Consider the following 12,521-nt stretch of genomic DNA (forward strand, 5'->3'; position numbering starts at 1 on the left):
TCACTGATCATAGGACCCGCCCCCCGTCCGGCTCAGTGGGAGAGGGCATGGGGCTCCATGGAAAATGTAGGGCTGAGTTCTGAGCCAGGCCAGGGGAGGAGCAGGAGTCCGACCTTTCTAGCACAGCCAGGGTGGTGAGAAACTGCTGGGACCCTGCCCGCAGGGGGTGGGCGGGAGCTTATGGGGGGGGCACTGGGCACTGTGTAGGGGAGGGAGCTAGACTGGGTGGGTGGCAGGGGCAGTGTTGTGGCACCTACTGCACCTGCCTTTCAGCTCTGGAGGTCTGGTGAAAATGGGGTTCAAAGGGCCCCAGGATTGGGCTAGCAGGGGGCTGCAGGTCAAGAGTGAGGAGCACCAGCAGAGCGGGGGGGGGGGGGTGGAGGCCTGCCTGCAGTGTCCTACTTTCGTACATAGAACTGTTCCTTCTCCAGAATCTGTCCTTTCATTTCCCAGCCCCCTGTTAAGAGCAGGTCTGGCAGCAAGTTTTGGGGGGGCTCCTGGTGGCAAGTTTTCGGGGGGCTCCTGGTGGCAGGTTGGAGGAGCTCCTGGTGGCAGGATTTCTGGCTCTTGGCAGCAGGTTGGGGCAGGGTGCTGGAACAGTTTGTACAGTGGAGGTGCTGAGAGCTATTGACCCAAACTGTAAACCCTGTGTATGATGGAAACCACTTCAAGTTGTGGGGTGCTTCAGCACCCCCAGTTCCAGCACCTATGGGTTGGGGGGCTTTTGGCAGCAGGATGAGGGAGCCTGGTGGCAGGTTTTGGGGGGGTTTCTGGCAGTAGGTTGAGGGGGCCTGGTGGCAGGTTTTGGGGGGGGCTCCTGGCAGCAAGTTTTTTTTGGAGGGTCCTGGCAGTAAGCGGCGGGGGCTCCTGGTGGCAGGTTTTGGAGCTCCTGGTCCGGATCCTGTGGCTGCTAGGACAGGCTTTGTGCAGGGTGGGTGCACGAGTGGCTGTGTGTATGTCCGAGAGGACGGCACGACCCAATTCACCCCCCTGCCCCTCTGCTCCCCTGTAGGTTGCCTGGGCACTCTGCCCCTGGGCTGCAGGGGGAGCAAGCCCCAGAGGACGCTGTCTGCTCCCTGCCGGAGGACGCTGCTAGCAGCCACGCCAGGCACCATGCATTCCCTGGACGAGCCCCTTGACCTCAAGATCAGCATCTCCAAGCTGCGGGCAGCACGGGAGAAGCGGACGCTGGGCAGTGCCAAGCACCGGGCCTTGCACCGCGAGCTCAAGACCCAGGATGATGGCGCCGCGGCAATGGGCCCCTGCTCGCCTGGCTCCCTGCCAGCTGGTGAGAGGGGGAGAGGCATCCAGGGTCCCACCTTGGGGGACCACCTTCCTGCACCCTCTGGTATGGACACCAGGGGGGCGCCACCTGCATGCAGTCTTGTCAGGGTGGGACCAGTGGTGAGAGAGCCTTGGGGCACGCTCTTCCCCCTGCTGGCCACCTGCCCCTGGGGCTGGGCCCACATGGCTGGGGTCCCCCAGGCTGTGCTGGGATCCCTTGGGGCAGGCCATGAGCTGTGGGGCTGGGCACAGGGAGTGAGGAAGAGGGGGGTCGCCACGTCCTGCCCCAGAGGTGGCTGCATTGCAGTGGTGGGGAAAGGTGCTCAGAGTGGGAATCACTGCTTACCTGCTGGCTTTGTGCCCCCCAGGCCTCCTGCTGCCCTCCAAATGCCATGACAAACGGGATGCCCGCTTCTCCTCAACACCCCTGCTCGACCTCAGCCTGTCACCCCCGTCTGACCCGGACTCCCCCGGCGGCAGCACCTCACTGTCCCCTGAGCGGCAGGGCAGCGGGGACCTGCCCATGGCCCCCACCCCCCACGTAAGTGATGTGCTGCGGCAGGATGGGGGCTGGGGCAGATGGGGGAGCTGCTGGGAAGGGGTCTGGGGGCACCGTTGCGGCAGCTCCCTCCCCCAGCTCAGCAGGAAGAGCCTTTTCCAGATAGTTGCCCTTCTGCCTGTGGCAGCCCCAGACCCATGGCCCTGGGCTCTTCTGGGTGGGGCTGGGCTGCCAGGGAAGGGAGTGGAGGGGGAGAGGGATGGGTTGGGGTGGGGAGGAAGGGAATGGGATGGGCTGCAGCGGGCGGGGAGGTGGAAGGGGTGGCTCGCCTGGCCTGTGCTTGCCTGGGGATGGGCACCAGGCCCATGTGGGGTGTGCAGGTAGCGGTGCGGCAGAGCTTGGGGGAGCTGGCCCCATCTGGGACGCGGGGGGTTGGGTGAAGGGGGGGCTCCTTGCACTGCAGAGCTTTGGGATCCAGCTGTGCAACATCATTCCTGATCCCCAGGGTGGGGCACTTCCACCCCCCCGAGCTCCCAGCCACAGCTGGTATCTCTGCCCCATCCCATGCCCCCCAAGCTCCCTGCCCCAACTGGTATCTCTGCCCCAGCACCTTTCTTCTCCCCCTGCAGGATTTCCCGTCCTTGCGCTACATTGACGGCCTCCCGAGCTCCTTCCAGTTCTTCCTGCCCCTGGGCTCGGGCGGCGCCCTGCACCTGCCGGCCTCGGCCTTTCTCACCCCCCCCAAGGAGAAGCGCCTCTCCCCAGAGCTGCCCCTGCCGCAGCAGCTGGTGTGTCGCTGGGCCAAGGTGAGGGGGGCAGCTGGGCCCCAGGGGGCTGGGTGGGGGGCTACGCCCATGGCCCCTGTCCTGTTTAGGGTAAATCCCCTGACATCTGTGTTCTAGAGGAGGCTGCGAGGGGTGTGCTGCGGGGCAGAGGGGGGCAGCAAGAGGCATGCTGTGGGGCAGGGGGGCAGTGCAGGGTGTCCCTCAGGGCACAGGGGGGCAGCGAGGGGCATGCTGCGGTGTGGGGGAGGCAGCGAGGGGCGTGCCGTGGGGCAGAGGGGTCAGAGAGGGGCATGCTGCGAGGCAGGGGAGCAGTGAGGGGCATGCCATGGGGCGGAGGGGGGCAGCGAGGGGCGTGCCGCAGGGCGGAGGGGGCAGCAAGGAGTGTGCTGCGGGGCGGAGGGGGCAGCGAGGGGTGAGGTGCGGGGCAGAGGGGACTGAAGGGGATGGGGCACAGGGGACTCAAGGGGTGTGCCATGGGGCTGCGAGGAGCGTGCTGTGCGGTGGAGGGGGGGTGGGGCAGAGGGGGCTGCATGGCGCATGCCATGGGACAGGTCTTTGGGACACTGCCCCTCCTGGCCGTTGGTGGATCTCTATGGGCCACCTCCCCCCCGACCCGGCACCCACAGCCTCTGGGGCCGGCCACAGCCATGGCAGGTCTGGGCTAGGGAGTGACGGGGCGGGTGGGTGCATCCTGGCCAGTCCTCGGGGGGCCCGAGCCACTTCCCACTTGATCCCTCCTGCCGTGCATCAAAACACCGACCCCTCCCCCAGCCGGGCTCCCTGCAGCCACCCCTCCCCCAGCCAGACCTAGTGGGGCTCCCCCTGCAGCCGCCATCTGACCCAACCCTGTCCCCCCAACCCTTGCAGTGTAACCAGCTCTTCGACCTGCTCCAAGACCTAGTGGATCACGTCAACGACTTCCATGTCAAGCCGGAAAAGGACGCGGGTTACTGCTGCCATTGGGAGGGCTGCGCGCGCCATGGCCGGGGCTTCAATGCCAGGTGGGGCCTGGGGGTGCTGAGGCTGGGACAGCGAGCTGTGGGGAGGGAGGGAGACGCGGCGCAGGACCCCGAGACTGAGGGGAGGGAAGAGGAAGGAGAAATTCAGGCAGATTGCAGCTTCCGGGGAACCATGTGTGTCAGTTACATCAACAACTGTTAGTGACACATGGGCTGGTTATGGGGAAGGGATGGGGTGGGATTGGGGCTGGGAGGTTATGGGGCAGGAATGGGGGTGGATTGGGGCTGGGTGGTTATGGGATGGGACGGGGATCCGGGCTGTGTTGTTACGGGGCGGGGAGATCAGGGCTGGGTGGTTAAAGGGCAGAGATTGGGGGGTTGGTGTGGGTCAGTTACAGGGTTATGGGGCAGGGATGGGGGGATCTGGGTGGAGTGGTTATGGGGCAGGATGGGGATTCAGTGGGGGGCAGGAGCAGATCTGGGTTCTGCGCCAATTGCCGGATATGACAAGTCCGTGTCCTCTATGAGCTGGGGACAGTTCCTGGCCCCCCCGGGGTGGCTGTGGTGATTTGTGTGTCCTGTGACGGGGGGAGGAGGGCAGCTGTTCCATCAGCTCCCTGGGTTCCCATGGCAGCTGCAGCCCCACAGCACCCTGCCGGCTCCCCCTCTCCCTGGAGCACCAGGCTGGGCTGGCTCACCCCAGCTGGGTTCCCTTCTCCCTGGGGTAGGTACAAGATGCTGATCCACATTCGCACCCACACCAATGAGAAGCCTCATCGCTGCCCAACCTGCAACAAGAGCTTCTCCAGGCTGGAAAATCTTAAAATCCACAACCGCTCCCACACAGGTCAGTGTCGGGGATGGGGGGCCTGGGTGTCACCCCCTCGCACACAGGTCAGTGTCAGGGCAGCCCATGGCCTGGCAGCAGTGGCCCCTTGGCACACCAGGTCAGGCAGCCTCTGGCCTGGCAGCAGAGGCCTGGTGGCATGCTGGGTCAGGCAACCTGTGGCCCAGCAGCGGAGGCCCCGTGGCATGCTAGGTCGGCCAGCCCATGGCCCAGTGGCGGAGGCCCCTTGGTGGGCACGCCGGGTCAGGAAGCCTGTGGCCTGGCAGTGGAGGACCTGTAGCATGCTGGGTCAGGCAGTCTATGCGAGCATATGACCTGGTGGTGAAGGCCCCATGGCATGACAGGTCAGGCAGCCTATGGCCTGGCAGCGGAAGTGCTGTGGCATGCTGGGTTAGAATCATAGAATATCAGGGTTGGAAGGGACCTCAGGAGGTCATCTATCCAACCCCCTGCTCAAAGCAGGGCCAATCCCCAACTAAATCAGCCTGTGGCAGCCCATGGCCAGGTGGCGGAGGCACAGTGGCATGCTGGGTCAAGAAGCCTGTGGCAGCCCATGGCTGTTGTGTTCCCCTGCAGGCGAGAAACCCTACATGTGCCCCTACGAGGGCTGCAGCAAGCGCTACTCCAACTCCAGCGACCGCTTCAAGCACACGCGCACCCACTACGTGGACAAGCCCTACTACTGCAAGATGCCTGGCTGCCACAAGCGCTACACGGACCCCAGCTCACTGCGCAAGCACATCAAGGCTCATGGCCACTTCGTGTCCCACGAGCAGCAGGAGCTGCTCAAACTCCAGCAGCCTCCCAAGACCCCTGTCGCCTCGGCGGAAGTGCCTTACGTCAACGGGGCGCAGCTCATCATCCCCAATCCAGCCGCCCTCTTTGGTGGGCACGCACTGCCCGGCCTGGGCGCCTCTTTGCCCATCCCGTTGGCCCCGGGGCCCCTGGACCTCAGCACCTTGGCCTGTGGCGCTGTGGGCTCTGCCGCGCTGCCGGGTCTTCCAAGCCCCATGCTGTCCCTCAATGGGGCACCACTCAACTTGGCCAAGAACCCCTTGCTGGCATCTCCCTTTGGTGCTGGCGGGCTAGGGCTGCCCATGGTGTCCCTGCTTGCTGGCAAGACGGACATGGAGAAGTGCCAGGCGGGTGACACCAGGGTGGCCAAAGCGGGCAAAGCTCAAGGGCTCGAGAGCCGCAAAGAGTCGTGCGACAGGACTGAGCGGGCCCGGCTCAGGCGTGCTCCGGAGAGCCTGCCGCTGCTGCCCGGCACAGTGCTGGACCTGTCCACCGGCGTGAGCTCTATGGGCAGCCCCGAGGCCCTGCCGCCTGGCTGGGTGGTGATCCCGCCTGGCTCCGTCTTGCTGAAGCCGGCCGTGGTGAACTGAATGAACAAAGCCCAGATGCAAAACGAGGTGCCACCTTGGCACGGGTCTCGACGGGTGAATCTGCCAGCGGGGTTGGGGGGAATCCGAACCTCCCGCCCCCTTCTCCTGCGACTGCCGCTTGGGTCTCGCTTGGACCCTACACGAAAGAAGAGTTTGACTCTTCTGAGAATAGCAATAATCCCCATCCCAGCCCTGCGGCTGGCCCGCACCACTGGCCCAGTGCAGGCCGCTCCAGAGGCCTCTTCATGGGACCCCCCAGATAGCTAACTGCCCCCTCCCTGAGCCAGCCACACCCTAAAGCCTCTTGCTGGCTCTCCAAGGTACCAACACTGGCACAGGACACAGCAGGAGTGGGCTCATGGCTCTGGGAGGCACTGGGCTAGGGCACCAGAGTCGATTGTGGCAGCAGAGCAAGTGCCGGAAAGGGACGACTGTGGAGGGACCAAAGCCAGGCCGTGGCCTTGGTGGCAATGGGGCCAAGGAGCTGGATCGGGGCCCTAGGGCCGGCCTGGTGTGCCATCACCCCATCTCTCCCTGGGGCCTGCCTGCCTCAGGCAGCGGCAGGCGCTGTTATTTATTTATCTCACCCAACCCTTGCTCTGACCGGTCCTCATTGCGCCCTTGTCTCTGGTGCTGACCAGGTGCCCTCTGCCTGAGGCCTGAGCCATGCAGTCACCTGCCATGAGATCCCAACACCCATCCCTGTGCCCACCCCCCAGTCAGTGCCAGGTGCTCATGTCCTCGTGCCCTCTGCTGGCTGTGTGGGAGACGATGGCGTCCACACAGCCCCGTAGCTGGGTGGGTGTGAGCGATCCCAGAGGAAGGGCCCATTGACCCCCCTGCCCAGCCTGAGGTTCCTGGGGGCCGTGTCCCCTGGCCCCTGCAGCAGAGCTGCCCCCTTGGCACTGGCCATGCCATCTGGCCATCACACATAGCCTGGCAGGGAGGATGGTGCCAGCAGAATCCACAGACACAGGCATGTTTCCCCACCCTTGAGCCCCATGACACAGGCTTCCTCTCTGGCTTGGGGTAAGCCCCCCCGCTAGGACTGGCACTGCCATGGCGCTGGGCTAGCGGGCTCCCTCCACTCCAGCTCCAGTTCCCGCACACCGTGGAACACTGGCTCATTTCCAGAAGCGCCCATGTGAAGGGCTCTAGCGCCTCACTCACCCCAACACCTGCCAGTGGTCCTCTCCCATTACCCCCCTCCCTGTGCTCGTGCCAGCCCGGCCTGCAGCACAGCCAGTGCCCCTGGAGCCAAGCGGCACTGACCCGGGAGCAGCCAGCCCAGACCAGCCACATGGGACCACCAGGAGCCACTGAAGTGGGGTGTTCCTGTTCTCACCCCCAAGCCGATGGAGCTCCCACCAGCCGACTGGCACCCTGCCCAGTCTGACCCCCCAAGAGCAAGTCAGCCAGGCCCCGAATGCACCCAGCCATCCCTGGGCCCCTGTGCCAGTGGAGGAGGCAGTGCGACACAGCCGCAGCTGGGCTTGCGCGGTGGAGATACTGGCAAGACAAGACCACGATGAACTTCTAGACTGCAGCCTCATTGCCCTTCAGCCCTGGGTTGACTGGACTGAGACAGACAGACGGCCCCCCAGTCCTGTGGGGAGCCCTGCCCTCGGACCCTGCTCCCCCACCTCCGACAACGCATACTGGCTGAGTATGCCGCTCACCAGCTCCCGTGCCCCTTCCCCAATGGGGGGGCGGGGGCAAGATTGCCTTCAGCTCTGTTAGTACCTTAGCATGTAACGCAAGTGTGCGTGGCTGGCCAGCGGCGCAGGGCGGGAGCCCCCCTCCTTCCTGGCTTTGAACCCTGGCCCGCCGACTGGGAGGTGAGTGCTGGGGCAGTGCTTCAGTTAACACCCTGAGTGGGCAGATGCCTGTAGCCTCCTGCCCCAGCACTGCAGGGAGCCATTGGGTCACCACCCACAGCCTGGCGCTGCACCTGCCCAGCTCCCAGTCTGGCCAGCTGCCAAGGGCTCGTGGTCAGCTGAGTCTCATCAGGCCTGGGGCTGAGCCTCCCCGCACAAGGCCTGCTGTTGATGCTCCCCAAACTGGTTTCCCCTTTGGTCAGATCACCCTACAGAGCCATTGCCCATCTCCCAGTGACTGGCTCAGCAGCTGCAACCTGCTCCAGGCCATCCCCCTGCCAGCCCAGCCGCAGCCTGACTGCCCGGGGCCCTGGCTAGCCCTGCCCTGGCACACTCCACCTTCCCGAGGCGTGGCTGCCAGGCTGCCTGTGGGCACGTGGCCTTGGCAGGCTGTTGCCCTGAGAGCTCCCCTGGACCCGTCCTTGGCCAGGGGCTGCGGCATGTGCAATTAGGAGGGATCCCACTAGCCCTGTCCCCCCCCACCCAGTAATGCCCATGGGCTGGGTGCAGCCAGCTGCCCCATGTTCTTCTCTGGCTCCTTCGATGGGCCTAGCTGTGCCCCCTGCTGTCACTGCCCCAGGGGGCGGGTTGGAGACACCCTGGTGAGCAGCAGGCCAGGTGCCAGGCTGAGACCAAGCGGCTTTGGGTGACAGCCGGTGGCCCCTGGGGCATCCGGTCCTGAGGAGGGGCAGAAGCTGGCCCATCAGAGAACTGTGGTTATGGGTGCCAGCTGCTGGGGAGCATGAGCTCCCCACAGCTGGTTTCCTGCCCCCATGCTCCCTGCTGGTTAGAAAGTTAATTACACACAGCATAGGGCCACTCTCATTGCCTACGGTGCAGCCTGGTGGGGGGCTCTGCAGCACTGGGGGCTGATGTGTCTGCCCCTCCCAGCCACGTGGCATCACAGCCCTCACTTGGTAGGGGACACAGCTGGTGAGCTGCTGGGGCCCTGCCCTGAGTGAGGGGGCAGCAAACCAGCCTAAGTTACAGCATTAAATGTGGGGTGGCCAGGGCTGTGGCCTGAGGAGACTACAGCTCCCAGCAAGCATTGCACCACCTGAGCAGTGCCTACTGGGAGTTGTAGTCTCCAGGAGGCATCTGCCCATAAGGAATAGAGCCACAACAGCAGATTGGGCTCATGCCATGTGACCTAGCGGGCTCCTCCCAACCTGGCAAGGGCCTGGTGTGGTTGCCCCCAGCAGGCAGTGGATCTAGGCAGGGTTGGCCCCTGCACTACATGGCTCTGGAGGTTTAGCTGTGGCCAATGACGGAAGGTGGGTGGGCTGGCTGGCACGGCAGAGTTGCACTGAGCCGTTGCGGGTGATGCCCATGGGCTCAGCCCATCTCTTCAGCTGGCGCTGCCCGGAGAGACCCGCGCAGTATGTACCGTAAGCTATTCTAGACACTCCAGGACCAGCCAGGCTGGCCTACGGACATATAAGCTACATAAATTCTTTAGACTGATTTAGCACTTTGAGTGGCTGCTCCAGAGCCAGGCTCCTCGGGCACAGAAAGGCCCGGGCATGGCATGGCTGTACCCACAGGAGCAGGCTCAGGCACTTCCTGAGGACAGGGCATCTCCAAGCAGCCACCACTCATGCCCAGGTCTCCTGGCCTCTCCCCCTCCCTCTCCTTGCCCCTCGGACGCTCCCTCCCCCGCAGAGGGATTGCTCAGTGCTCGCCCCAAGGGGCCCCCCTGGACTACCGCTCCTTTGCAGGAGGGGTCTCGTTGTCTTTGCTGCTCCTGGTACACAAGGGGGTCCTGCGTACCTCTGCCCTGCCCACAGCAGGACCCCTGCTCTGCTGCCACCCTCCAACCAGGAGATCCCCCGAGCCAAGGCTCTAGACCCCCTCATTGGCCACATCCTCCACCTCAAAAGCTCCATTGCAGCTGCTGGAGGGAGGGGCTCTCAGGGTCTGGATGTTACAGCACAACAGCCCAAGTCTGGCAGGGAGCTAGCCCCCCCAGAGCCGACTCTTGGGGGGAACTGGCATCATGCTTGCCAGCTCTGGGGCTGCTGAGAGACCCCTGCCCTCTCGCCCCAGGCTGGGTGAGCAGCATGCCACTCAAAGGGTTAACAGTAGCACAGCACGTGCTTTGTGATAGACTAGGCCTGCCAGGGCCGGTATACGTATTGTTTTTCAGTCGTCGTCGCACATTCCAGGCTCTCGGTATTTTACCCGTCTCTAAGTGCCTTTCTCTGGTAGTGTACGTTCTTTCTCCTCTCAGCTCCATTGCTGTTAGCATAGCGTTTAACTAAAAGAAACAAAGCGAGACGCTCACGACTGCCCCTCTCAGCCTCCAGAGGAGAGGAAGTTTATTAAGAAAACAATAAAGTGAATTGAAAAGTTTCCTTGGATGTGTCGGCCTGTGATTGCTTTTTGGGGGCTCCACCCTGCTCAGCACTGCCTAGGGACACCACCCCTGTGAGCACCTCAGCCTCCCACTGGCACCTGCACCTTTAGGTGCCAGCGACGGGCACTGCCTGTGCTGGGACCGAGCGAGGGGTTGCACAGGAGCTGCTGACGATGAGAGGCAGCGGGCAGGGCAGGACTCTGGTGTGTGGATGGGAAGAGCTGGGTTTGAGCCCAGAGTTGCTGGGAGATCTTGGACAAATGGCCACCCATTTCCCTTCACCTTCAGCGTCTAGCTGGCCCACAAGCTCCTGCTTACTCCCAGGTCTGGCCAGTGCCCAGCGCAACGAGGCCTGCAGGTGCTACCGAAACAGAGGGGGAGCCAGGACGCTGCAGCCCCTAGTTTAGGAACCACTGAGCCCTCTGGTACGGACATCTCCCCCCATGGGCCAGAAGGGGCCCCAGGGGAGGCAGCCAGGTCAGGCTTAGGGTTTGGGATGAACCTCAGTGTTCTCAGGAGCGTCCATCTCTGTGCAGCCAACCCGTAGCAACGAGGAGCAAGCAAGGGAACATCAGAGTCATGTGTGGCCCAGCCGAGTGCCCAGCACACCTGCCCCGCAGGGCCATGGGGCCGAGAAGGGCTTGTGCAAAGCAGCACAGAGGGCAGTGCTCTAAAGGCTGTGCGTGTGTGTCATTGTGGTACTGACGGCCCTTAGGAAAGGGAAACAATCTACTATGCCAGCTGGGCTCAGGCAGGGTTAGTTGCCTCTGGTCAGTTCCCCCGGGGCAGGGCTCTCCCAGCCAGATCTCAGGACTTGGTAAAGCTAACCCCATGCAGGGTGGGGGCTGCCGTCCTCCGAGAGCTGCAGGATCGCGCTGCTTTGGGAACATGCCGCCCGCCGCCCCCCGGGTGGCCTGGTAGTTACGATGATCAGGAGTGGAGGGAGCATGGGTCTGAGAGCTGTTGTGATCAGCGGCTGCCAGAGCTCACCTGGCTGGAGGGGTTTGTGGAACAACGCTGCACCCCAGGAAATGCTCCAAACATCTCAGGGCAGCTGAACCCTGGAGTTTACGGGGGAGCCCCCAGAAGCCATGCAGGCCGCTGCCCTCCCCAGTCTGTCAGGCCCAGGCATGTGGTGACAGGCCAGCAGCAGGGCGGTTACAGCCTCCTAGGCTCAGCCATTCCCCTTGCTCCTGCACTCTAGTTTGGCAAAACCCTCTTAGAAATGGTGAGATCTGGTTCCTGAGCCCTCCGGGCTCAGTCTGGTCCCAAGAGCCCATCTGTGACTGGCCTCCGGGGCTGCACAGGAGGGGCTGAGACAGGCAGCTGGGGCCTTCCAAATGGCTGGGCAGAAAATGCGCCACAGCAGCCCCCAGGTGAAACTGGTGGCCGGCGGCCTCCTTGCCCTGCTAAACTGCTGGGCTCTTTAGGCTGCCCCTCGCCCCCAGGGAGAGCTGGGCATACAGGAGTCCAGTCAGGTAGGGCCGGCTCATACTGACTCCCAGGGCTCAGCAGCAGGTCTCCTCGCACGGCAGCTTTCCCACATCCTAGCAGATCTCCACCCATGTTGTCTGACTCTTCCTCCCCAGCAGACACTGACCTAAGGCCGCTGATGGACCTGGCCAGGGACTAGAAAGGCAGATACATCTCTGAGATGGTGGGTGCAGTGGAAAGTGTCCACCCCCATCACACTGAGCCAGGGGCACACAGAAACCCTGTTTCTAGAGCAGGGGTGGGCAAACTTTTTGGCCCAAGGGTCACATATGGTTATGGAAATTGTATGGTAGGCCATGAATGCTCATGAAATTGGAGGCTGGGGTGTGGGAGTGGGCTCCAGCTGGGGGTGTGCGCTCTGGGGTGGGGCCAGAAATAAGGGGTGCAGAGTGCAGGACGAGCTCTGGGCTGGGGCAGGGGTGCGGGCTCTGGGGGGAGGCTGGGGATGAGGAGTTTGGGGTGCAGGAGGGTGCTTCGGCCTAGGATGGAGGGATTCGGAAGGCGGGAGGAGGATCAGGGCTGGGGCAGGGGGTTGGGAGGAGGTCAGGGGTGCAGGCTCCGGGCGGCACTTACCTCGAGTAGCTCCCGGAAGCAACAGCATGTCCCCCCTTCAGGCTCCTATGTAGAGATGCAGTGCCAGCTCTGGGTTCCAGCCAATGGGAGCTGCAGAGCCAGTGCTTGGGGCGGGGGCATTGTGTGGAGCCCCCTGGCTGCCACTACGTGTAGGAGACGGAGGGGGGACATGCTGCTGCTTTTGGGAGCAGCACGGAGTGGAGCAAGCCCCCGACCCCACTTCCCACCAGGAACTCGAAGGCCAAATTAAAAGGTCTGATAGATTGGATGTGACCCGTAGTTTGCCCACCGCTGTTCTAAAGCATGGGGCTCCCAAGGAGGCAGCCAGCTGGCTGCATATAGCACCAGGCATTTCTAGCTCTGCGGCAGGTGGCGGCAATTGGACGCCATGTTTCAAGGTGAATGGTCCTGGAAGGAATGGTCCTCCCCCATCTATCTCATTGCCCATTGTCCTAGTGCATT

The 12,521-nt window shown here is 63.5% G+C and overlaps 1 protein-coding gene across 2 annotated transcripts in view; it reads left to right on the plus strand.

Annotated features, from left to right (window-relative positions):
- GLIS2 (GLIS family zinc finger 2) overlaps nucleotides 1-9,988 on the plus strand; it is a 34,127-nt gene extending 24,139 nt beyond the window's left edge. Inside the window, exons 2-7 of one of the 2 annotated variants that reach the window (XM_038420615.2) lie at nucleotides 1,013-1,348; nucleotides 1,653-1,825; nucleotides 2,413-2,589; nucleotides 3,436-3,569; nucleotides 4,256-4,374; nucleotides 4,951-9,988. In XM_038420615.2, coding sequence (XP_038276543.1) covers nucleotides 1,114-1,348; nucleotides 1,653-1,825; nucleotides 2,413-2,589; nucleotides 3,436-3,569; nucleotides 4,256-4,374; nucleotides 4,951-5,759 — 1,647 coding nt within the window. In that variant the 5' untranslated portion in view covers nucleotides 1,013-1,113 and the 3' untranslated portion in view covers nucleotides 5,760-9,988. The remainder of the gene's footprint in view (nucleotides 1-1,012; nucleotides 1,349-1,652; nucleotides 1,826-2,412; nucleotides 2,590-3,435; nucleotides 3,570-4,255; nucleotides 4,375-4,950) is intronic. The other variant, XM_038420621.2, reaches the window with a different exon arrangement.
- Nucleotides 9,989-12,521: the final 2,533 nt, after the last annotated feature.

This window comes from Dermochelys coriacea, chromosome 10 (assembly GCF_009764565.3).
Source record: "Dermochelys coriacea isolate rDerCor1 chromosome 10, rDerCor1.pri.v4, whole genome shotgun sequence".
Lineage (NCBI taxonomy): Eukaryota > Metazoa > Chordata > Testudines > Dermochelyidae > Dermochelys > Dermochelys coriacea.